Genomic DNA, 25,586 nt, shown 5'->3' on the forward strand with positions numbered 1-25,586 from the left:
TACTTAAATAAGTGCTGGGACAGGATCGCAGTTCTCATGCCTGATTTCCTGTCAGAACGACCACTGGATCTTTAGCAAGACAAAAACAACAGTACAATTCACAAGGACTTCTGCACCCCAGCCGCCACTCAGAGTCGCCAGAGCCCCTCTCCCCAACTCTGCATGTTTTTCTAATCCCACAGGTGATTAATTTTTCCCCCTCAGTCAGGTTTGAGAACCACTAAGATAATGACAAGGAACACCAAAGAGGAGACATCTGGGTTTTTTGGAAACAGAAACACCATCTTAGTGCTTTCTGACCTTTTTCATGTATGGGACACACAGAAAAGTGAGAGTAGGGAGTTCCGAGTGGTGCAGTGGCTCAGACCCCGTGCTCCCAACACAGGGGGCCTGGATTCCATCCCTGGTCACGAACTAGATCCAAGAAGAGAGTGACAGGATCTGTACACACCTTGACAGAAACTGGAGGCCGTGCTTTGGGGGCATACCAGGGGCCCTCTAAGGACTAAGGTGGTGTCTGTCTCCACACACCTGGAACCCTTTCCCAGCCCACAGGTGTCTGTTGGAAAGCTGCTCAGGATCCTACCAGCTGTGGCATAAGCTGCATAGAATTGTGTTGAGTAGGTGGATTCTTAACCACTGGACCACCAGGGAAGTCCCAGTGATGGGTTTTTAATCAAGATATTTCCAACAGTAACATCAAAGAATGCTCTGTATTCATACTTGCCCCAAATGCCCCAAACCTGAGAAAGAGACTAGAATTAAGTATTGAATTTTCTAGGTAGTTTTTATAAACATTTGGATTGACACATTTCAAGTAATAATATGTGTTTTTGTTGTAAACAGACATATATTGGCCCCACCTGAGTGTATTTCCAAGAGATTTCCATTTAGATTTTCTTATTTATTGCTGAAGTGAGTTATGAAAATAGTGTAATGCCTGAATCCTGTGTTCTCGTTTTTATTATTATAAAACAATGGACCTTTCATAATGCTTTATAATTTTGCAATTAACTGGAACCCAAACCTGTATTACCTTTCACTTCAAAGAAGGAATTAAAGCAGGAAGCGAAGCATTTAACTGATTTCCAAGTAAATTATTAAGCATCCCCCACATACTAATTAGTCTTTCTCTTGCTCTGATTCCTTAAAACCAAAATACATCAGCTATTAGAAGCAGTTCCTTCATGCTGCCTAGGGTTCTTGTAGTAGTCAAGCCAGAAGAGAATTACCACATAGTCCTTTTGTTTTTGTCCTTTAAAGAACTTAAGCATGAAATTCCAAGGTCTCATAGAGCATTATAGTTTTTGCTTTTGTTTTTAGGTCATATAGCACTGCTTTAATTTGAAAGCTGTTGTATAACGTTCACATAGCAAAAACTAAGGAGAATGTACTGTTTCAGTGTAAGTTATAGAAATGATCATTTTCTTTGTATTAAAATGTAGGTATTTCATGACACAAATCAACCTATCTATGAAACAGACTCACAGATGTAGAGAACTTATGGTTGCCAAGGGGGAGAAGGGTGTCTGGGAGGAATGGATTGGGAGTTTGGGGTTAGCAGATGCAAACTAATAGATATAGAATGCTTAAGCAACAAGCTCCTACTGTGTAACACAGGGAACTGTTAATATATACAATATCCTGTGATAAACCATAACGGAAAAGAGAAGAAAAAGAATGTATATATCACCAAATCACATTGCTGCACAGGAGAAATAACACAACATTGTAAGTCAGGTATGATTCAACAAAATAGAGAGAGAGAGACGTTGATAGATAGTTTTCAGAGGTGATTTAGTAAAAGAAACTACTACCCTATCTTTAGGATTATTTGGAGCAAAAAAATATCAAGTATTTCTGCTTCAATGATGTGCAGAGAGTAAAGGTTCAGTCTTTCCCAGCATCAGGATCTTTTCCAATGAGATAGTTCTTCCTATCAGGTGGCCAGAGTATTGGAGCTTCAGCTTCAGCATCGGTCCTTCCAGTGAATATTCAGGACTGATTTCCTTTAGGACTGACTGGTTGGATCTCCTTACAGTCCAAGGGACTCTCGAGAGTCTTCTCCAGTACCACAGTTCAAAAGCATCAAATCTTCAGTGCTCAGCTTTCTTTATGGTCTGGTTCACACATCCATACATGACTACTGGAAAAACCATAGCTTTGACTAGATGCACCTTTGTCGCCAAAGTAATATCTGTGCTTTTTAATATGCTGTCTAGGTTGGTCATAGCTTTTCTTCCAAGGAGCAAGCATCTTTTAATTTCATGGCTGCAGTCACCATCTGCAGTGATTTTAGAGCCCAAAACAATAAAGTCTGCCACTGTTTCCACTGTTTCCCCATCTATCTGCCACAAAGTGATGGGACCGGATGCCATGATCTTTGTTTTTTGAATGTTGAGTTTTAAGCCAGCTTTTTCACTCTCCTCTTTTCATCTTCATCAAGAGGCTCTTCAGTTCCTCTTTGCTTTCTGCCGTGAGGGTGATGTCATCTGCATATCTGAGGTTATTGATATTTCTCCCAGCAATCTTGATTCCAACTTGTGCTTCATCCAGCCCAGAATTTTGCATGATGTACTCTGCGTATAAGTTAAATAAGCAGGTGACAATATACAGCCTTGACATATTCCTTTCCAAATTTGGAACCAGTCTGTTGTTCCGTGTCTGGTTTTAACTGTTGCTTCTTGACCTTCATACACATTTCTCAGGAGGCAGGTAAGGTGATCTGGTATTCCCATCTCTTAGAGAATTATTCAGTTTATTGTGGTCCACACAAAGTCTTTGGCATAGTCAGTAAAGCAAAAGTAGATGTTTTTCTGGAACTCGCTTGCTTTTTTTGATGATACAGCAGATGTTGGCGATTTGATCTCTGGCCTTTTCGAGCTTGAACATCTTTTCAAGCTTTGCCAGCTCGAACATCTGGAAGTTCTCGGTTCACGTCTGTTTTGGAGAATCTTGAGCATTACTTTGCTAGTGTGTGAGATGAGTACAATTGTGCAGTAGTTTGAGCATTCGTTGGCATTGCCTTTCTTTGGGATTAGAATGAGAACTGACCTTTTCCAGTCCTGTGGCTGCTACTGAGTTTTCCAAATTTGCTGGCATATTGAGTGCAGCACTTTCACACCTTCATCTTTTAGGATTTGAAATAGCTCAGCTGGAATTCCATCACCTCAACTAGCTTTGTTCGTAGTGATGCTTCCTAAGGCCCACTTGATTTCAGACTCCAGAATGTCTGGCCCTGGGTGAGTGATCATACCATTGAGATTATCTGGGTCATTAAGATATTTTTTGTACAGTTCTTCTGTGTATTCTTGCCACCTTTTCTTAAGATCTTCTGCTTCTGTTAGGTCTGTACCATTTCCGTCCTTTATTGTGCCCATCTTTGCATGAACTATTCCCTTGGTATCTCTGATTTTCTTGAAGAGATCTCTAGTCTTTCCCATTCTGTTGTTTTCCTCTGTTTCTTTGCACTGATCACTGAGGAAGGCTTTCTTATCTCTCCTTGCTATTCTTTGGAACTCTTCATTCAGATGGGTGTATCTTTCCTTTTCTCCTTTGCCTTTGGCTTCTCTTCTTTTCTCAGCTATTTGTAAGGCCTCCTCAGACAACCGTTTTGCCTTTTTCAATTTCTTTTTCTTGGGGATGGTCTTGATAACTGCCTCCTGTACAATGCCCTGAACCTCCGTAGTTCTTCAGGCACTCTGTCTATCAGATCTAATCCCTTAAATCTACTTCTCACTTCCACTGTATAATTGTAAGGGATTCGGTTTAGGTCATACCTGAATGGTCTAGTGGTTTTCCCTACTATCTTCAATTTAAGTCTGAATTTGGCAATAAGGAGTTTATGATCTGAGCCACAGTCAGCTCCTGGTCTTGTTTTTGCTGACTGTATAGAGTTTCTCCATCATCAGCTGCAAAGAATATAATCAATCTGATTTTGGTATTGACCATCTGGTGATGTCCATGTGTAGAGTTGCCTCTTGTGTATTGGGAGAGGTGTTTGCTATGACCAGTGCATTTTCTTGGCAAAACTCTGTTAGCCTTTGCCCTGCTTCATTTTGTACTCCAAAGTCAAACTTGCCTGCTACTCGAGTTACCTGTTGACTTCCTACTTTTGCATTCTAGTCTCCTATGATGAAAAGGACATCTTTTTTGGGTGTTTGTTAGTTCTAGAGTGTCTTGTAGGTCATCATAGAACCATTCAACTTCAGGTCCTTCAGCATTAGTGGTTGGGGCTTGGACTTGGATTTCTGTGATATTGAATGGTTTGACTTGGAAAGAAACAGAGATCATTTTGTAATTTTTGAGATTGCACCCAAGTACTACATTTCGAACTCTTGTTGACTATGACGGCTACTCCGTTTCTTCTAAGGGATTCTTGCCCACAGTAGTAGATATAATGGTCATTTGATTAAATTCACCCATTCCAGTCCATTTTAATTCACTAATTCCTAAAATGTCGATGTTCACTCTTGCCGTCTCCTATTTAACCACTTCCAATTAACCTTGTTTCATGGACCTGACATTCCAGGTTCCTATGCAATATTGTTCTTTATAACATTGGAGTTTACTTCTATCACCAGTCACATCTACAACTGGGTGTTGTTTTTGCTTTAGTTCCATCTCTTCATTCTTTCTGGACTTATTTCTCCACCCACAAAATGTAGAACAGTTATACCAAGGAAATTCTCTCAGTGTTAAGAAACTTGTCAGACCCACAACAGATTTCCCAACCTGGGGATCCGGCAAAGGGACAGAGAACCCCCAGGGAATTTGACTTTGGAGGCCAGTGGGATTTGATTGTAGAACTTCCACAGGGCTGGGGAAACAGACTCTTGGAGGGCACAGACAAAGCCTTGTGTGCACCAGGAGCCAGGAGAAAGGCTCAGTATCCCCACAAGAGACTGAGTCAGACTTGTGAGTGAGATTGTCTAATGGGGCCCAGACTCCTCTTGTGTGAGATCTTGAGTGTTGTGTTCAGCTGCCCTCAGCCATTGCACGCCACATACAAGGGGCATGCCACCACCTACAGGACCACTCCTGTCTGCACATCATTCTTAGAAGCCCACTACCCAGGCATCCTAGCAGCCCTTGGGCAGGTGGGTGTGACGCCCAAGGGAATTCTGAAATGGTCCCCCTGCTTCTTCCTTCTGTAGATAGACTTACCCATCTCTCCAACTTGAGTGAGATGAGATTCTCTAAGAGTATGTGAACTGAAGAACATTCACTGTGCTCAGATTACATTTGACTGACTTCAACACTTTGAGAAAGAACGTTGTAGTTACTTCTGCCAAAAGGAATCCTGAGGCCAGACCATCACCTTGATGTTTTAATGATACTGTCTACATCAGAGATTTTCGAGGTGTACATTATCATCATCTGGAAGTCAGGATCTCTGTTTTTTCAAGCTCCTCCTGTGATTCTGGGTTCAGAACCACTGGTAGAAATAAACTTGAACTTTGATTTCTGATGTAGCCTGTAATAAAAAGGAAAAAAGATAGTTGTAGGTATTTACAAATGCATTGGGATAGCTTACTTTTTTTAGTTAACGTTTCTTCAGTCAGTTTCTGATATGTGTACAGATTCATAAGGCAGAATAAAGGTTGTGAGAACAGTTCTAGATCAGGGCTTTGCTGCACCAAAGGACTTCAGCAACCTTAAACATGATATGAACACATGTGCTGAAGTTTTTTCTTAGCTTCTTGTGTCCCCAGAGGGTGTTTGCAAAGGATATAGTTGTGCCATTAGTTTAGTTTATTTGTGATTTATATATTTTTATCATTGACTCTCAAATAACATTTTTTTTTTTAAGTTAGAAAAGCAGTATCTATACAATGGAGAAAATTGGGGAAATTCAGAGAAGTATAGAGAAAGAAAAAATAATCATTCTGTCCTACAATTCAAAATAATAGATGCTGATATTTTTCATTTCTTTACTGTACTAAACTGTCACTTTCCAAAGATGCCTTCTAAGTTTACTATTCTAGAATTTGATATAAACATTTGAAATGTTTCATAATGAAAAGTAGTCAACTTCAGAAGTGGTCCCTGTGACACTCTATACTTTGTAACTTTAAATGTTATTTTTTCCCCTGATAGCTCAGTTGGTAAAGAATCTGCCTGCAATGCAGGGGACCCCCTTGGTTGGGAACATCCTCTGCAGAAGGGATAGGCTACCCACTCCAGTATTCTTGGGGTTCCCTTGTGGCTCAGCTGGTAAAGAATCTGCCTGCAATGCGGGAGACCTGGGTTTGATCGCTGGATTGGGAAGGTCCCTTGGAGAAGGGAAAGGCAACCCAATGCAGTATTCTGGTCTGGAGCATTCCATGGACTGTATAGGCCATGGGGTCGAAGAGTCAGACACGACTGAGCGACTTTCACTTTCACTTTGTTAGAGAAAGACAAATACTGTATGCTGCCACTCATATATGGGATCTGAAAAGTGAAAACAAAGGAATATAACAAAACAGGAACAGACTTACAGATGTAGAGAACAAACTAGTGGTGACCAGTGGGAAGACTGGAGTGGGGAGGGGCCAGTCAGAGGTAGGGGGTTAAGAGGTATAAACAACTGTGTATAAAATAAAGAAGCTACATGAATATTTTGTACAGCATAAGGAATGTAGCTCATTTTATAGTAACTTTAAATGGGTATAATCTATAAAATACTGAATCACTGTGTTGCACACCTGAAAATAATATAGTATTGTAAATCAACTATACTTCAGTTTTTTAAAAATGGTCATTTTTTAAATGTTATTTTTGCTCTTTGTATTTTTTTTTAGTTTTTCTGTTCCTAAGTCAGTGTCTTCTCATAAGGTCCCCCCTCTTAGTGACTTAATAGTTAATGATCTTTGACAGGTAAATTAAATGGAGGCAGTTTTTAAATCGAAAATGTGGCTTCCCTCTATAACATGCATATTTACCCCCTCGAAATATTCTGCTAAATAAATCAGGCTGGATTACCCTTCTGCTGAAAAGATATTGTCCCTTTTCCCTTTTAAAATACATTTTTTGAAAGTATTTTTAAAGGTCTAAAGTCTGGATACTAGTCACTGGTCTGTACCCTGTTGGAGCTCCACTTAAAGGTGAAAAACCACCATATTGAAAACCTAGCCATGTGACAAGGGCCTATTTGCAAGACTCCACAGGCAGTTGCATTTTGACCTTGAGTGTCTTTTATGTTTGGAGACTATCCAACCTGCATTATTTCTTAAACATTCATGCTCTTGACCATCTTTCAAACCCCCGGGCCCTCTACCTTCTTCCTCCCAACCCCCCACCCCCTCACCTAACCTGAATCAAGCACTCTTCTGTCTAATTTTCATGGCATGCTATTGAAAAATAGCAAGTGTAGATGAGATTGCTTTGAAAATCAAAATGATATAATACTGAAAATGAAGAGAGACTAAGCTACCTACATTATATGAAAGAAAGAAAGAAAGAAAGTGAAAGTCACTCAGTCGTGTCTGACTCTTTGCGACCCCATGGACTTTACAGTCCATGGAATTCTCCAGGCCAGAATACTGGAGTGGGTAGCCTTTCTGCTCCAAGGGATCTTCCCAACCCAGGGATCGAACCCAGGTCTCCTGCATTGCAGGCGGATTCTTTACCAGCTGAGCCAGAAGGGAAGCCCACATTATACAAAGTATGTATCAGTGCAGTCAAATGATGAAGCCAAAACCAAAGGCAGTTAGACTTTATTCCAAGATCAACATTTGATTGGGTTTCCCAGGTGGCACTAGTGTTTAAGAACTCACCTGCCAAGGCAGGAGACACAAGAGATGCGGATTCAATCCCTGGGTCGGAAAGATCCCCTGGAGGAAGGCATGGCAACTCACTCCAGGATTCTTGCTTGGAGAATCCCATGGAGAGCCTGGCGGGCTACAGTACATAAGGCTGCAAAGAGTCAGACTTGACTGAAGCAACTTAGCACACATGCAATTCTTTGGTTAAGATAGAACAACAAACATTCCTTTAAAATAGAAAGAGGTCTTAAATTTCTGTATAAAAGTTGTTTTCTGCTAAAGAAAAAATTTTATCTATAGTTGTCTATTTATAAGTTACTCCCCAACACTAAAATTTTATGTTGTACTTCCTATCAACACAGTTCTTTCCTGTGTGCATGAGAAGTCACCTGTAAATGCCTTGGTTCCTTACTGGGTAACAGTGAGGGGAAGAGAGTTTGAATTCAACCAGCATGTAGATTTGAGTTTTACTGACATACAGACATTTGAGTTTAAGTAATAGTAAATGTTTAGATTTAAAAACAAATTACTTACCTAGAATAAAACTTTTTAAAAGGCGATTAAACCAGTCACAGAATGTTTCTCATTTGACAGCTAAAACAAAAATTACTGACTTGAAACATTGGTAACTAGACTGCAAAAAAAATTGTCTAGGTGTATAGTTTTCAAGATTTAATTTTTACTTATGCGTTCAGTCTTAAGATTAGTAAACTTTGGCAGATTTTGTTAAATCAGTGAAGTAGCATTTGTTAACCATGATAGAAATGTTTATTTTCTATAATATGGGGGGTGAAAATTATGTAAACTAAATGTCACAAATTGCGATTATAAACAGACTTATCTGCTTACAAATGGTACAAATATGTTGGCCTTTTACTGTCTATACATAATGATAATTGTCTTTTTACTGCTTTAACTTTTGAGTCCAGAGCCTGCTAAAACAAATATTTTTCTAGAGGCAGTAATTAAGTACAATATAGCTGGAAATGTGAACATAATTTCAGTCTTTTAAAGAGCTGGGAGATTCACTGAGTCTTTGCTTATTTAATTTTAGTTTGCACAGCTTTGAAATCATTCTGCATATGGTGTTCTACTTTGAGATAATCCGAAGTAGAGTATATATAAACGTCTATCAAGATTAATAATAAAGTGTGTGATTGTTTAAGTGAGAAGGTATTATTTGTTGAGAGCTAAGTTTTTTCTGAAAAACCTTACAAAGTACTGAATATCATTTTAAGCTTTTTTACTAAATAAGTAATTAAGTTATGTCATTTTTCTCCCTTTAAGTTTATAGGTGGTTGCCTTTTAGTTTATCCTTTGAATCTTGATGCTTTATCATCTGTTCTAGTGTATATAAGGATGTTCATTAATTGATTATATTGATTATGTTTATTAAGTAAAACCTTTACTGCAGTTAGTAAGCCCTTTTTATAACCTTGGCAGTATTTTACAGCTTCTAATACTTGTTTGAAATGGCTTATATTAAGTTGATTCTGTACAACCTTGGGATAATATATAAACAGCTGCACTCTTAGGAAGATATTAAAGTAGAGGCTATATTTACAGTGTCGTCTTTCAAATCTAGCTATGCTGTAAACTGATGTTTGCTGTATGCTCCTCCTGATTTGAAATAGATGAAAGAAAATGAACCTATTATCACCATGGTTCACACAATGATTGAGAACTCGGCGCTAAGACCCCAACTGTACCAGCAAGTAAGGTCTTGGACAGTGAATGATACTGCTTTATCATCTGCAAAACCCCTCAGTGACAGTTTTCGTTTCTCCTCAAAGTTACTCATAACATTGGTCTTTTTTTCTTATTCCATTTTTTGTTTCTGTCTCTTTGGAAAAAAAAATAAAACCAACAACCCAACTCATCCATGCTTTTCAAGACGCGGCAGTTCTTCGCATGGCTTTGCTGAACATTCTGCTGTTGAATATTAAATGTGCCATTTTCTTGAAGTTTTTATACAGAGTATTTGATTGAAATGTACTTGGAGGTCTGCAGTACATGTGTAAAATTTTTTTACTCACTTGCCATTAATTTTTGATTAAAGCATTGTAACTGACTTTTAGGGAAAACTTAAAAGAATTTTTTTTCCCCCTTTCAGGGGCAAGCTCCCCAACCTCTCTCCCCCACAGTGTTTTAGGAGTAGTTTATATTTGTATGGAAGTTATTTAGGGCTTGTTTCTGTACTGTGGTATGGTAAAAACTAAAGATAACCGTTTCTTACCATACTGGGAGTGACTTCTCCCTGGATTCTTTTCACTCTTCTGTAGTCGTCATGGTCTTCATATCTTACCCCATTCTCTTCCCTAACTCAAAATACGTGCCATGGCGCTGGCTAGCTTGAATTTAGGACCTCGGTAATCTGCAGATCTGCAAAAGAAGTCATGTTACACATTCCTCTCCAGTTTGTGTTTTTTTTTTGTTTTTTTTTCTGTTTTGTATTTCATGGTCTAATTGTTCTTAGCTGTGTGTTTTGCAACATCAGCTTAGCTTCTTCCACTTCAACACCCTCAAATTAACTGTGGCCTATGACCTGTCACAGTATTTTAAAAATCATACCGAGGAAGAAAATTAACATGAAAAATGAATATACCTTTTAACTGAAATATGTAAAAGCACCTGGTAAAAGAAGCACCTTGAACTTGCACTGGCTTTAAAGGTCTCTGATTTGCCTCAAGGTGCCTTGAGGTCTGCATGATGGAACTTGTAACTAGGAGACTGAAGCAGTTGATGGGAGGGTCACTCTTATTTCTGAGCCCAGTTTTCAAAACATGTAGAGTGTGTGATTGAGCATAGTTTTTAATTTGCAACAAGGAGATAAACTATTAAATATTTAAAGTTAAACAGCTTTACTCTTCAAAAGAAAAAGGAATCTCCATTCTTAAAGTCACGAGATTATAGAACCTTGACACTTCATTCCAAAAAGCCACACTTTTTGAAAGGACTTGATCCGGAATTGATAACCTTTTTCAGCATCCAAATCTGTCAGTTTCTAATTTTATATAATGCTGACTGACATGAGATCGAAGGCCTTTTATTCTAACAGGTTGTGTTTTCGTTTTTCACATCTTGTATATTTCCAATAAGTAAGAGCTGAGATTTTCTGTTTAGTTTGATTTTTCTTTTTTATATTGATCGGTAATCAAGGCTGATGGTGCAGAATTCATTGCTGATTGAAATCATTCAGCTGCACTAGAAGTTCTCACTGGAGTTTTTCAAAAAACATGGAGTTTATCTGAGACTGGTCTTCCATAGCATCACTGACCTTGAATACTGAAAGAGTAATAGATTTATATACACATATTTCCACATACTGATTCTTGAAAGGAAAAAAAAAAACCTGAAATTGCACAGAACAGGAAGATCTGAAGGTCTGAGAGCAGTAGCCATGCCTGAGTTTGCGATATGGGCAGCCAGGTAATCTATATTGACTATCAGTGCTGTCCAATCTAGGGAGTTTTTAGATAATTCTTTTCTTTAACTAGCCAGTAGTAAAGTGATTAATCATTGGCAGAGCATCACTGATAGATAAAAGTGACAGACACAGTTCTTAAATTCTGTCTATATAGACTTCTATGAATTGAAATTATATCTTGTTTTTCTCCAGATTTTCCTTCTGGTGTTACTATTGAAAGAAAATCTTTATGAAAATTTTTGTTGTACACCTGATGGTTTGCTTTTCTGGGATTGCATTTGCAATGCTGTGTTGATAGGTTCCTGAAGTTTAGCTGAAAATAAAGTGGCAGTATGGGCTTCCCAGGTGGCGCAGAGGTAAAGAATCCATGTGTCAATGCAGGAGACACAAGAGACTCGGGTTCGATCCCTGGGTCAGGAAGATCCCCTAAGAGAAGGAAATGGCAACCCACTCCAGTATTCTTACTTGGCAAATCCCATGGACAGAGGAGCCTGGCGAGCTACATTCTGTAGCATCACAAGAGTTGGCACATGACATAACATAACATAACAGTGTTTTATGACCATTTATTCTGAGTCATAGCCATTTCAGGTTTTCTCTTAGGAGACCCTCTGTGTTTCCATTTTCCTAAAAGAAAGAGGACACCTGAGAAATAACCTAGGCAGTAATTTTTGGGGGGGGGGGGGGCGGGGGGCAGCATTCAGTATGCAAGATCTTAGTTCCCTGACCTGGGATTGAATCCACACCCCCTACAGTGGAAGCATGGAATCTTAACCACTGGATCACTAGGGAAGTCCCAGTAATTTTCTTAAAATTAGTCTTATTTTCTTAAAATTTTCTTAAAATTATAAAAAGAACCTAAAACTGAACCAAAGCAAATGTTAAGTGAGCATCAAGTTTGAAAATTCCTCTGGTTCTATTAACCATTCTATCTCCTTTCACAAGTACAATTTGTTCTTGTACAATTAGCATAATTAATATCAGTGAAATTAATCACATGACAATTGCTTTAAAAGATACAGACTGATTAGCAAATATGCATGCATAGCCTTAAGAGCATTTTTGAGTTTTTGTAGGACATGTCTAATTTTATCGAAATATTTCGCCTCAGATCTGTTTTTGTCTTTTATGTATATATTCATATGCTTTAAAAGATATATATATATACACACATATATATATTTCACATACTTAAACGGGATACTGTAGAAGGTTCAGTTTTAACTGGCAAAAGTGATTTTGTTTGAACTTAATGCCAAACCAGTTTTTAAAAAGATTATGATACTATACTATGAAAAAGTTCTGAATTTCTAAATATAATATAATGCATATCCTTATATAATCAGTAAAGTCTGTATAATATGCTTCTCAAACTGAACTAATTACTTAAGTAACCCTCGGTCACTTTAGTGTTGCCGAGGTACCTCAAACAACGGTATTCAAACTCAGAACTTTCTTGCTAAAGATGTGTTTGAAAAATGATAAAAAATATTGCCATGAAACATTATTTCATGTCGAACTTGAGTTAATCAGAGTATTCATGAAGTTAATTTTTCTTTTTAGTAGGATTTTGATGTAGAGAACAAAATAGTAAACTTCTTTGATTCTAGATGGAAATTTTTAAAAATAAATTATATTCTAGAATTCCATGGTGGTCCAGGTTTAGGGCTCAGCGGTTTCACTGCTGTGACTCAGTTTCAGTCCCTGTTTGGGAAACTAAGATCCCTCAAGCCTTGTGGTGTGGCCAAATTTAAAAAAAAAAAATTTTTTTTAATAAATAAATTCATCTTTTCGTAAAAAATCATCAGTAATTATAATCAGTAATACGAAATAGGCCATGCTTAAAAGTTAATTTCTTAGTAAATCTACTGTACTCCAGTGTAAAAAAGAAAAAGTTAATTATTTAAAGAACCATCTTGTTTTCTTATGCTTTTCTTCTGACAGGCAAAAGAAATGCATAGTGGAAGGTTAATTATTTTAAGATTTTATTAGCTGATATCCAGTTATCTTTATTGAATAAGTCGATAAAAGGTTTAGATAAATCTTCATTGGTACCAAAAATACAGGTACAACAAAATAAATTAATTTGTGTGTAATATTACTTCTATAGTTTTCAGGAAATAGCATTCTACAATTATAAGTACACAATATACATCTTTCCTATATAAAATATGCCAACTCATATGAAAATGCAGTGAGATCCACTAAATAAAAATGTTATACCATTATCCAAAATATTTGTTATAAATCACTGAGTTTCCATTTTTTAAATACTTGGCTTTTTCTCTTTGACTTGGGATATAAGATGAAAATCACATTTTAATCTAGATATAACACTATTTATGCCCAAATACACGTTCCATGGTTTAGTAAAGCTGTTTGGTGTTTAACTTTAAATATTAAATAAGCAAAGTCTTTGTAGACATTTAGCAGCTAAAGGCTTTACATCTTTTATTTTTTATAAATGAGAAATACTGATTTTGGTGTTTCTGACTTTTTTTTTTGTCATGGATGTAAGCATTTTAAAATTTAGATTTTCTTTACTTGCTTTAGTATAAGTATAAACTCTTCTTGGATCTAGGTGCTTTTATTTAGAATGACAATCAGCGCTTTTCAGGACATATTCAGTGGCCTTTATTTTAAAATAGTGCATAAATATTCTGACTTTTGTCATTAAATTCATTTTTCATGTGATGTTCTTTTCTATGAAAGTTCTATGGTTTAATAATCACTGTGCATACCCCTTAAGTAGTCACAGAATCATTTGCATGAGGTACGTGAAAGCAATGTCTTGAAGTGAAACATGGAAACCAGGATTGATTATTGTATGTTTGGAATGCTTATTACCTTTTTAAAACTTCTGATTTCCACATTCCTAGATCCATTTAAAGTTATCTACTGTTTAAATAGTGCCTTCTTGAGATATACATGTCAAACAGTTTTTTACAGAGAAGTATATAGTTGTAACTTTTACATTCTTATGCATTTGTAGTGAAATTTAATTTTCCAATCTAGAATGTAGTTGGGATACATTATTCCTGTCCCCATTTTGAGAAAATGTATACCATTTCATGAACATGCATGGAGCCCCAATTACATTTTCCTACTATGTTTTTCTTACACTGTCTAGCAGTCAGTATAAAGTGAAAAGACAAGAGAAATACTACAGTTTTGCCTGTGGAGGCACTATGATATAGTCTGTGGTACAGCTGACTGGAATGGCTTATTGAAATCTTGGTAAGCACAGTCAGAAATAAGGATTGGCTTGACCAAAAGATACTTGGAAGAAGCTGAAAATAAGGTGTTTAAATACAGTGAATAGTAATTCATTACAATATAATAAAACAAAAGGTGTCAGCAAACACATCTGTACTTTTTATGAAATTTGGCCGTCCATATTTATAATGTAGACTTTCAGTTTTAAGAGATTCTGAGTGCTTTTCCTCTTTTCAATTAAACCCATCCTTTTCCTCCATTCTTTTAGTTCTTAAGACAGAGGAACAAGATAAGTCTATACTGTGTATGTGTGTTTATATATTACGTATATGTATACAATGTGTTCTAGGTTTTGTTAATAAAATTGTACAAAGATGTGTTGGCATCTGAGTGTACACATACACGGTTGTGTGGTTATGTGTATACCATTGAAAGCACGGTTTTGACTGCTGAAATAATGCCTGATTCGAGATTTGATTCGATAACAGCTGCTATGATTGTATTTGTCAGTTTTTTTCATTAAAATAATGTGTGTCTCGCAAATGGAAAACATAAGGTGCTGCATAATTTTATTTGACCAGCTTCTTATTTTGTCTGACAAGCTGAAGTTAGCATCATTCTTATGTATCTTGCATATTGATTGTATTGATGTTCAATAATTTTCTATTTTTGTAATGATCTGTGTTTGAACTAAACTTTTTAAAAGTATAGAATCATCAAAAAACCCATTTCTGTTATTGTTATATAAATTTACTATAGGCTAAGTAAATGTATATTTTTTATCATTTTTAAAGTTGCTGTGTGACATTTTGCCTTATAGCTGTCACAGGACGAATGCAGAGGAACATTATACAAATACAGACCCGAAGAGGTAGATATTGATGTAAGTATTAGCATGCAATATATTATCAGTGCTCTGCCAAAACATTGGAAATAAGCGTGACCAAAAAGATTTCCTCTTCCTGCTCTGCCCTCCAAGATGACATCAAATAAATAACATTTTCTTCTTTTGCACTTAGATTCAATTAAATCCTCACTCCCTGATTTGTCCTCTACCCACCCCACCCCAGTAATTAGCAGTTGAACAAATTTAGAATCATTTAAATGAAAGTAAAGAGTATTTCTGATATAAAATTATGATGGATTAGAGACAAAGTAAAAGTCATCTGGAGAAAGTGTCAACCTCTAGGAATTCTGTCACTGCCTCCTTTTATTATTGCTGTTAATCGTGGTTTACATCACTGACTTCCTTATTTATATCTCATTCTTCCCTCATTTCTGCTGGTTTTACTCCCCTGAGCTGTACCTCCTCATTCCAATGTATCCCATCTGATGTGACTTGAGTTGTGTTGTCTAACAAAGATAAGGGGGTTACTTTAATAGATAAATGACAAAGAAAGAATCTCAAATTTCTTGCTTTCTTTATGTCATCATGCAGTAACACTTGGGACGTATTTACTGTTTGTCCAGGGCTTTGATTTTTAGATATGTGATGAACTGGCTTATTGCAGGACTGAAGTCTTATTAACATGCTCTCTCATGTTATTATAATTAAAAAATTGAGGTGTTACCAGGAATTTAAAACATTAAAACTGTTGAAAGTTATTTTTCTCCATTAGCAATGTTTTTACTTGTATTATTATAGTTAGAAGCGATTTTTTCTGAAGAACATGAAAAGCATAATTTTAAAAATATAAAGAGAATTCAGTCTGTTTTAATTAAGAATTGCATAAGTTACTTAAACTCTTTAGCAGTTTGTAGAGAAAATATCTTAACCACATTAAAATGATTTGCTGAAGTCATAGGAGACTGCCTGATTACTAAGAATATTTTGAATTATGTACGTTAAATAGTATGGTGGAAAATGCTTTTTTACTTTATATGCATTTTTTTAAGGTGTCCTATCTCTATATTCTATATTTTAATTTTTGTTTTATTGATTGAAATGAAGATTGACCTGATTAGCTATTCCTTGGCTGTTTTAAATGTGAGGGGGTTTTTTGTTATGCCTAAATCCAATTACAGGAAAAATTAAAAACTGCTAACAAAAGACATCTTCTCTGTAACCTAGGCCAAGTTAAGCCGACTGTGTGAGCAAGATAAAGTGGTACACGCTCTGGAGGAGAAACTTCAGCAGCTCCACAAGGAGAAAGTAGGACAATTATGTTTATTATCTACAACTGATGTTACTTTATATGATGATTATCAGGACACTGATAACTGAAGTAGAAAAGAATTAATTCGATGATGCAGAACATTAAGTGTAATCATTTTTTTATTATAATAGTACACGCTTGAGCAAGCTTTGCTGTCAGCCAGCCAAGAGATAGAAATGAATGCAGATAACCCAGCAGCCATTCAGAGCGTGGTGCTTCAGAGGGACGATTTACAAAACGGACTGCTTAGCACGTGTCGTGAGCTCTCCCGCGCCACTGCAGTGAGTAGCAGGGTTTCCTTCCTAGCAAACCGCAGCATGGCATGCAGTTCTTTTTTTTCGATTTAATTTATATCATTTTAATTGGGCTTTCTGTAGGATTTTTCTTTATTATTACAAAATTTTAATTTGTTGTGCTTAATTAAGACTAACAAAAATAAAGGGTGGTCTTTGTTTTTTTAATTAGTAGGCCTTGTGTTCTTTGTGAAATAGTTTTACAGGAAATGTCAACACACCTGTTTATATATTATGAAGATGAGAAGTTCTTTATAATGTTAAAAGTTGCTGCTGTTAGGAAAATAAATGTCATGTTAGAATAATTTTTGGAAGGTGATAATTGGATTCATTGAACCAGCCGTTTCAATTAAAGGCTCCCGAGAAATGCTTTTAAGAAGCCGCCAGCATTACCATTTTACAGCTGCAGTGTGATCTAAGGTTAGATGATAGTTTTGAGTAAGAAATATAATTAGCAGAACCTTTAACCCATAGTCCAGTTACTTCATAATAAAGAGTCTCCTAGGATTACCAAATCTAAAAGTCTTACTTAAGAGTTTATAAATTGAGTGTTTTACGAGTTTAAAGAGTCTGCTTTAGATCCGATGACGTACTCATTTCTAAACATAGTAAGAGCACCTGCCCAGGCAGCCCTTTGAAAGGGGAAAAAGCCATCTGTTACAGAAAACTGCAAACACACCCTTGTGTGTTCCTTCCGTGGGCTGCTCAGGGAGCAGCTACCTTTGAAGAAAGTCCTCAGACAGTGTAACTTAACTAAGAGAGGTCTTTCCCAGCTGGGAAGCTACCAGACTCTCAACATGGATCAGGATGGGGAACACATGTAAATCCATGGCTGATTCATGTCAATGTATGGCAAAAACCACTACAATATTGTAAAGTCATTAGCCTCCAACTAATAAAAATAAATGAAAAAAAAAAATAAACACTAAATTCACTTTCCAAACACAGACTACTTTTAAAGGAATATACCATGGTTTTATATAAATCATAACTTGGTTTTTGTGACTCTTAAGTATTTTATATTTAATATACCTATTCTTCCTGCCTGTCAGTGCAGGAGACACAGGTTTGATCCCTGAGTTGGGAAGATTCCCTCCTTGGAGTAGGAAATGGCAACCCACTCCAGTATTCTCGCCTGGAGAATCCCATGGAGAGAGGAGTATGGTGGGCTAAGGTCGATAGAGTTACACACAGTCAGACACAACTGAAGCATCTTAGCATTCTTTAAAACAAACAAAAATACTGTTACTTCCATTATCTCATCTGAGTTTCTTAATTATAGACTGGTGTATACAGATACTTTAAGAATTTAATATCCTTGCAGTTGTGACCTCCTTGAAATCAGAACCATATCTCATTCACCTTTGTAACTCTAGCATTCAGCAATATAGGATGTGCATTAAAAATGTGATAAATCGGGGACTTCCCTGGTGGTCCAGAGCAATGCAGGGGATATGGGTTCAATCCCTGGTCAAGGAACTAAGAGCCCACATTCTGTGGGGCAAGTGAGCCTGCACCACAAAAGATCCTGCATGGCACAACTAAGATCGCTGCAGCCAAATTAAAAAACTGTGATGAATGAACTGAATGACTTACCCAGCGTTATAAAGCTAATTGAATGCAATACCTCCTCGAGGTCAACTCCAGGTCTTCTATCCATAATCCTGAAGCCTTAGATCTACATAGCTTTTTATAATATCTTCATAAAGAAATGTTATCTACAAGGAAGTAGTCATTTAGTGCATCAGTGATGGGTAGGATTTGGAAGAAAGGTGAAATGAAGGGCAGCCCATACAGGACAAAACGCTCTGAACCATAGCTGAGAGATGAGAATGTGAAGGGCGTATTTGGAGAAGCAAGAACTAGAACTGAGTAGCTGGCTGGAATCAAAGGTGGGAAATGTGAGGTAAGGAAGGGAAAGAGGGGTTAAGCTGTCAGTGCCAAGCTAAGGAAAAGCTTGGAATTTGTATGACAACCTGAGTCAAATCAAAATTAAGTTGGAAACTATTTCACAATTTGGTGTCTGCTATAGAAAGTTTTAGAGATGTATAGTGTTTAATTGAAGTATTATTTCTTCCCTTACTAAGTAGGTTTCGTAACTTAAATCTCATCTGTAGGCTCTCTTCCAAGATACCTCCAGTCCTGATGGAAGTTTATCAGATACATTCAAAGAAATAATCACTTTTGAGTATCTCACTTTCTGGTTGTTATCACATATGATCACTTTCCTGGGAATTTTTTTTTTCCTTTGCCATCAGCATTATTCACTGGTCATTTACAAACCCTCAATATGTTCTTCTAAGACAGGTCTTAATGCATAGAATACAAACTATGTTATCTGTGCCTTTAAGTAAACATTCATATTTGTAGCTTAGGGCTACAAGTGGTTAGAACTCACTGGATGTTGACCAGACTTAAATTACATCTCTGGCAACAGAATCCCAAAGGATTCCTCTGATTCTTTCACAGTTGATTTTGGGGCATTGGTTCCAATCCAGGTCCTGAGGTATAAAACATATAAGATATGATGTTAGGCCTCCGTAGAGCAAAGCTTTGATCTTCTCACCTGCTTGGCCACTGAGGTATTAAAACCAAGATTTAATACATGATAAACATGTAAAGCAATGTTGCCTATGTGTTTAATTCTTGATGCAGCGTCTCTTCTCTCTAAATCCTACCCAACACACACACACACACACACACTCACGCATGAGTATGCTTTAAAGCCTATGATGTCTTTGTGTGCTCTCCTGGCCTCTGCTTCTTTTTTTGTTTTTAATTTTTTTTTTTTTTACTTTATTCTACTCCTTTTTTACCTAAACCTAATTAGTGGGAAGGATTATTGTAACAGTCAATTATCCCTTGAAAATTTTCAGCACGTGGCTGTCTTAGTTTGGGTTTTTTCTGAAAGCAGAGCCGGGGATGAGGACCTGGGAGCTGTTTCCAGGAGGCGAAAGTGATGGAGGAAGTGTGGAGAATGAGACGGGGTGGGGTGGGAGGAGTGGCGGGGAGAAGAGTCAGTGGAGGTTCACTGCTGAGCTGGTCGCCACTGTGGACTAGTAGGGACCCTGTGAGGAAATGAGTTAAATACTTCTAGATTTCCCACTGAGAGGTGGGGAGGCTGGGCTATCTCTCATTCCTTGGTCGCAGTTGCCCCAGGGTCTTTAATTCACCGGCATTTCCAAAGCGCCCAAGTTAATTGACCACGAACACCAGCACCCGTGGAGTTGACCACAGTGCCTTGAAATCAGGTGGGCAGAGGGCTAAGTAAGCATCTGCTCCAGTCACCTTTCTTAGGAAGTTTACATTTAGGCTTTATCTCTGATTGTAAGAGAAATATTCTCATGCTTTATTCACTCAGCAGTGTTGCTTTTATTCTGACAACTCAAGGAGCCAGGTAAAGCAGATGCTCTTCACATACCTTAGATGAGAATTTAGGGCTCACCCAATAATGGTAGCAAAATAGATCTGTATTTCTGTGTTATGTACATATATTATCCGGTTTGATCCTTAAGCAGATAATGTGCAAAATAGATGTAATAATTATTTCCATGTTATTTTCATTTTCATTACCTCCACTGCACAGATGAAGAAGCAACTCAGGTTCATGGAGGTTAAATGACTTCCAAAATGACATAACCAATTAAAAACAGATCAACACGTAAATCCAGGACTTTTAAGATTTTTTTTTTTTTCATGTGGACCATTTTTTAAGTATTTATTGAATTCATTACAATACAGCTTCTGTTTTATGTTTTGATTTTTTTTACCTTGAGGCATGTGGGATCTTAGCTTCCTGACCAGGGGTCAAACCCACATCCCTTACAGTGGAAGGTGAAGTCTGAACCACTGGGCCACCAGGGAAGTCCCTAGGATTTTTTTATTCTAGGACTTCTGTATTTTCTATTCCACTTTACTCTTTGTAGTTACATAGTTTGTATTTTCTGGAACATGGAATCAAATCTAGATTCTTTTACTCAGACATCTACAATCAGAATTCCATGGTTCAATCCTGGGTTTTGGCACCAAAGAAATACATGAACAAGTAAATAAAAATAAAGTTGGAATTTAAAGAAAACAACTATAAAGCTCCCCAATCATCCTGAATCATGCTAATACATGGCTTATGTATTATCCACTGCAGATTAGGACCAGTATATGAATAGTAGTAAACATTGTGAATATTTCTGGAGCAATTTATTGGGTGCCAGATTCCATTATAAGTGTTTTCACACATAGTTAAGCCACTTAAGAACCCTTTGGCAGGGGTACTATTACTACTGTGTTAAAAATGGAAAAATGAAACAGAGAGATTGCCCACAGTTACAGTGAATAAGCATTTTGTATAGACTTCCAGTAACTTTAAATTTATGTTCTAGACCAGATTCTGCATGGGACGGACTTAAGTCAATGGAGACTTTAAACTAGAATGGATAAAGTTTAATGGGCGGGAGAAGAGGACAGATAAACCACCTTGAAGAGAAGCCTGCACTTGAAATATCTTCATCTTCTTATTCTCCATATCTCACAGAGCTACTGAGAATTATAGATATAGCAAAATGTGATTTTTTTTAAACAAATCTATTGACAAACATGGATTGTCATGAAATACACTTTGAAAGATTTCATGATGATTTTTAAATACACTGGCTTTTTCATGATTGTAATACAACATCCTAGAAACAGAGGCAGCTAGGGGTGATAAACCTCTTGAAATGCTGCAGTGGAAAGTACCCAGCAACACTCGTGGATTCGGGGGAATCAAAAATCAAGTCTGAATCTCAGCAGATCTCAGCATCTAACTACGAGTTTATAGGAAACATAGAAAACAGAAGAGCAAGCTAAGCAATACCACAGGAATTCAGTTAACAGAATCAAGCATCAGAGAAATTCTACAGAACCAGTGACTAATTCTCTTCAACAAATAGGTAGCGAAGGAATAGACAGGGAAATTGTTACAATTTAAAATATTTTTTAGGACTTCCCCGGTGATCCAGTGATGAAGAATATGCCTGCCAATGCAGGGGACACAGGTTCAGGCCCTGGTCTGGGAAGATTCCACATGCCAGGGCATCTGCGCCCATGGCCACAACTACTGAGCCCTTGCTCTAGAGCCTGAGCTCTGCAGCAAGAGAAACGACCACAGTGAGAAGCCGAGCCCCACAGTGATACAGTAGCCCCTGCTGGCCGCAACAAGAGAAAGCCCACACGGCCACGAAGACCCAGCACACCTAAAAATAAATAAAATAATTTTTTAAATATATTTTTCAAGAAATACATGCGTGTGCTCAATCACTCAGTTGTGTCTGACTCTTTGAGAACCCATGGCCTGTATGTAGCCCTTCAGGCTCCTCTGTCCATGGGATTTTCCAGGCAAGGATACTGGAGTGGGTAGCCATTCCCTTCTCCAGGGGATTTTCCCAACCCAGGGCTTGTACCCAGGTCTCCTGCATTGCAGGCAGATTCTTTACCATCTGAGCCAACAAGGAAGCATATTAATTATTAGAATTCATTAGAATTTATGTTATCTTTTTCATTTTTGTTTCTTTTCTGAAGTGTTTATAAATGAAACAATATAACCTCTGGTGCTTGCTTTGAAATGATCCCACAGGGATGGAAAATGGATTCTGAAGATGAAACCAGATTGATCATGTATTGATTAACTTTTGCATTTGGGTGCTTGTTGGCTACATTTGTTTATATTTGGAAATTTCCATTGTATATGTCTGAGGGGGATTATAAGAATCCACAAAACTGCTAACAAAGGGGGAGCATATTAAATCTTTTTATCTTGTGTTCTATTCTACTTTTATTATTAGAAAAATTCATTATATCTTCAATTTGTACAATAAAAAGCAACCATTTTCTTTGAGATGGAATATTAGTTTGTTTCAAAGAGAAGATTAGAGGAGAAACTAAATATGTGAGTTAAAGATTGTAACTAGCCAATAAGTTAAAGATTATAAGTAGCCAAAAAAGTAAAATGACTATAATTGTTATCATAAACTAGATATTTAAAATTAAGGTAGCTCCATAACCATACCTGATTTAGTTGAACCTCACTTTATATAGTTTGAATTTGTCCTTTGTAACATCTTTTTAGGTTTAAAAAAGCCAATATACTAGTCATTATCAGATAGTATAATAAGGTATGTTATGCATTTAGTAAGTAGTGATTTTTATCTCTGATGCAGTTATATACTAAGGCAAGTATAAAATCATTTAAAATATTTTTTAATTATTCAAATTCTAAACACATTGTTAATATCTATGCCAAGAAATCTCTACATCCTGAAGGTAATACTGAAATCACATTAACTTTATTTCGATTGATCTCAAAAATCAACTAGTTCTGATACCCAGTTGACAGAATTGTTATCATTGGGTAATAATGGCCAAAATTAATATTTTTGTGCCTAATCACCAAAACATAATGGTAAATTTAAATTGTTGTTTGCTGTTTAGTTGCTGAGTCAGGTCAGACTCTTTTGCAACCCCATGGACTGTCAGGCCCATCTGTCCATGGGATTTTCCAGGCAAGAGTACTGGAGTGGGTTACCATTTCCTTCTACAGAGGATCTTTCTGACCCAGGGATTGAACCCACAACTCCTGCATTGCAGGGAGATTGCTGAGCTACCAGGGAAGCCAAATTTAAATACTGCAGTATTTTAATTTTCCAAGGTGTAGTTGTGGACATTAATCTGTAATATTTAAACATGAATAGTTGTTGGAGCTTAAGAAGCTAATTTTGTTGTTGTTCAGTTGCTAAATCATGTCCAGCCTTTTGCAACCCCATGAACTGCAGCATGCCAGGCTTCCCTGTCCTTCATTGTCTCCCGGAGTTTGCTCAAACTCATGTCCTTTGGGTCAGTGATACCATCCAACCATCGCATTCTCTGTCGCCCCTTTCTCCTCTTGCCCTCAGTCTTTCCCAACATAATGAGTCAGCTCTTCGCATCAGGTGGCCAATGTGTTGGAGCTTCAGCATCAGCCCTTCCAGTAAATGTTCAATGTTGATTTCCTTTAGGATTGACTGGTTTGATCTCCTTGCTGTCCAAAGGACACAATGGAAAGTCAAAAAGAAGCTAATAATCACACTGTATCTGTATTACTCCCTCATCTCTATTTTGAAGCAAAATCTACTGCCAATTTCTGATGCTTGACTTTTTTTTTTTAATAAAAAATAGAACAGTGGATTAACATTTCTTAGATTAGAACTCAGGAACACTGCTTGAGAGGAAAACCAGAAGCAGACCAGTCTATTAGCTCTAAGCATAATGTAATAACGTCTACATTCATGTGTATCCTATTGTGTAACTATTCCCATGGGTAGACTTTGTTATAAATTGCCATTGGTTCTGGACAAGGAAAGGAAAGTTCTTATTACATTAAAAACTTGGAAATGAATCATCAGTCTTAATCCCTTCTTAATAAAGCCCACAATATATTGCTGCCATGGCTCTGTAGTTACATATTAAAATTCTCTTTCATCTCTTTTTGGTAGTCTGGGGTTTCGTTGCCTCTGAATGTTGCAGACCTACTTAAAGTTTGGGTTTTTCCCCCTACAGTAGCCAAATCTTATCTCAGTGTAGACTATAAAGAAGTCACCACTATTAAAATTTACTTGTTTCATGCTGTAAACTTAGACTGAGTCAAATTTTAAAAAAAGTTTTCTGCCATCCTTGTAGCAAGTCCACATAGGCACATGCACTTTTTTTAAAAACCTTTGTTAGAGTAGAACATTTTCTCAGAAAAGTACACAGATTAACTGCACAGACATGGTGAACATCCTTATCGAGGCGTTGCATTTTAATAGGATGCTCTCTTCTCCATGACTGCCTCCTCCCCCCAAAAAGCGACTACCTGACTTTTAAACTATATATTAGGTTTGCCTGTCTTGGACTTTGTTAAAGTATAATCATATAGGATATACTATTTGACTTCTCTTAACATTATGAGGTTCATCCGTATGGTCCTAAATCGCAGGATTTATCTCATCCTCCTAACTATATGGCTTGGAAAGTCCAGGTCTTTATTGAAAGCACCGCTGTGTTTCCTGACTTGCGCCTGTGATTTTAAGATAATTGTATATGTGCAAGTCATCACCCCTTTTAATTGCCTTAGTGTACCTAGATATTATCTTCTTGACAAAAAATGCTAATGTCACATTTAAAGATTTTAACCTTGTACTGGGATAAGCCACTAAACTCTTTAATGAAACGCTTGGCCAGGTGTTGGGAGGACTGGTATGGGGCCAGGGCTGCCCTGGTGCTGGCTGCTTCCCATTGACTTGTGTTACTACTCACACATAATCATGCCGGAGGAGCCCAGAGGGCAAGGCAGAAACAGGCACAGCAGGATAACAGCACTGGTACAGTGGAATGGCAGGATTCTCCAGGCTAGGGAAGTTCAAAGTATATTGTGTTTCCTCACCCCTAGAATATTAGTAAAGTAGGCTCTGCCTGTAGATCTCTGTTTTTTGTGTTAAAGACAAGAATTCCCCACCATCCTAAAATGTTCTCGGATTTAGTTGCCTCTGTAGCAGCTTTGGGTTTCCAAGGTGGCTCAGTGGTAAAGAATCTGCCTGCCAATGCAGGAGACACAGGAGAAGCAAATTCAATCCCTGGGTCAGGAAGATCGGCTAAAGGAGGAAATGGCAACCCACCCCAGTATTCTTGCCTGGAGAATCCCATGAACAGAGGAGCCTGGTGGATTACAGTTCACGGGGTTGCAGAGAGTTGGACA

The 25,586-nt window shown here is 37.3% G+C and overlaps 1 protein-coding gene across 8 annotated transcripts in view; it reads left to right on the forward strand.

The window, feature by feature from the left end:
- PLEKHA5 (pleckstrin homology domain containing A5) overlaps positions 1-25,586 on the forward strand; it is a 252,442-nt gene that overhangs the window by 194,523 nt on the left and 32,333 nt on the right. For 6 of the 8 annotated variants that reach the window (XM_043440558.1, XM_043440559.1, XM_043440560.1 and 3 more), the window contains 3 exons: positions 15,212-15,274; positions 16,463-16,543; positions 16,679-16,828. In XM_043440558.1, the coding sequence (XP_043296493.1) occupies positions 15,212-15,274; positions 16,463-16,543; positions 16,679-16,828 (294 nt within the window). Of the gene's footprint in view, positions 1-9,382; positions 9,464-14,308; positions 14,333-14,659; positions 14,696-15,211; positions 15,275-16,462; positions 16,544-16,678; positions 16,829-25,586 lie in introns of those variants that run through there. The other 2 variants (XM_043440565.1, XM_043440564.1) reach the window with 2 other exon arrangements.

Source organism: Cervus canadensis, chromosome 21 (assembly GCF_019320065.1).
Source record: "Cervus canadensis isolate Bull #8, Minnesota chromosome 21, ASM1932006v1, whole genome shotgun sequence".
Classification (NCBI taxonomy): domain Eukaryota; kingdom Metazoa; phylum Chordata; class Mammalia; order Artiodactyla; family Cervidae; genus Cervus; species Cervus canadensis.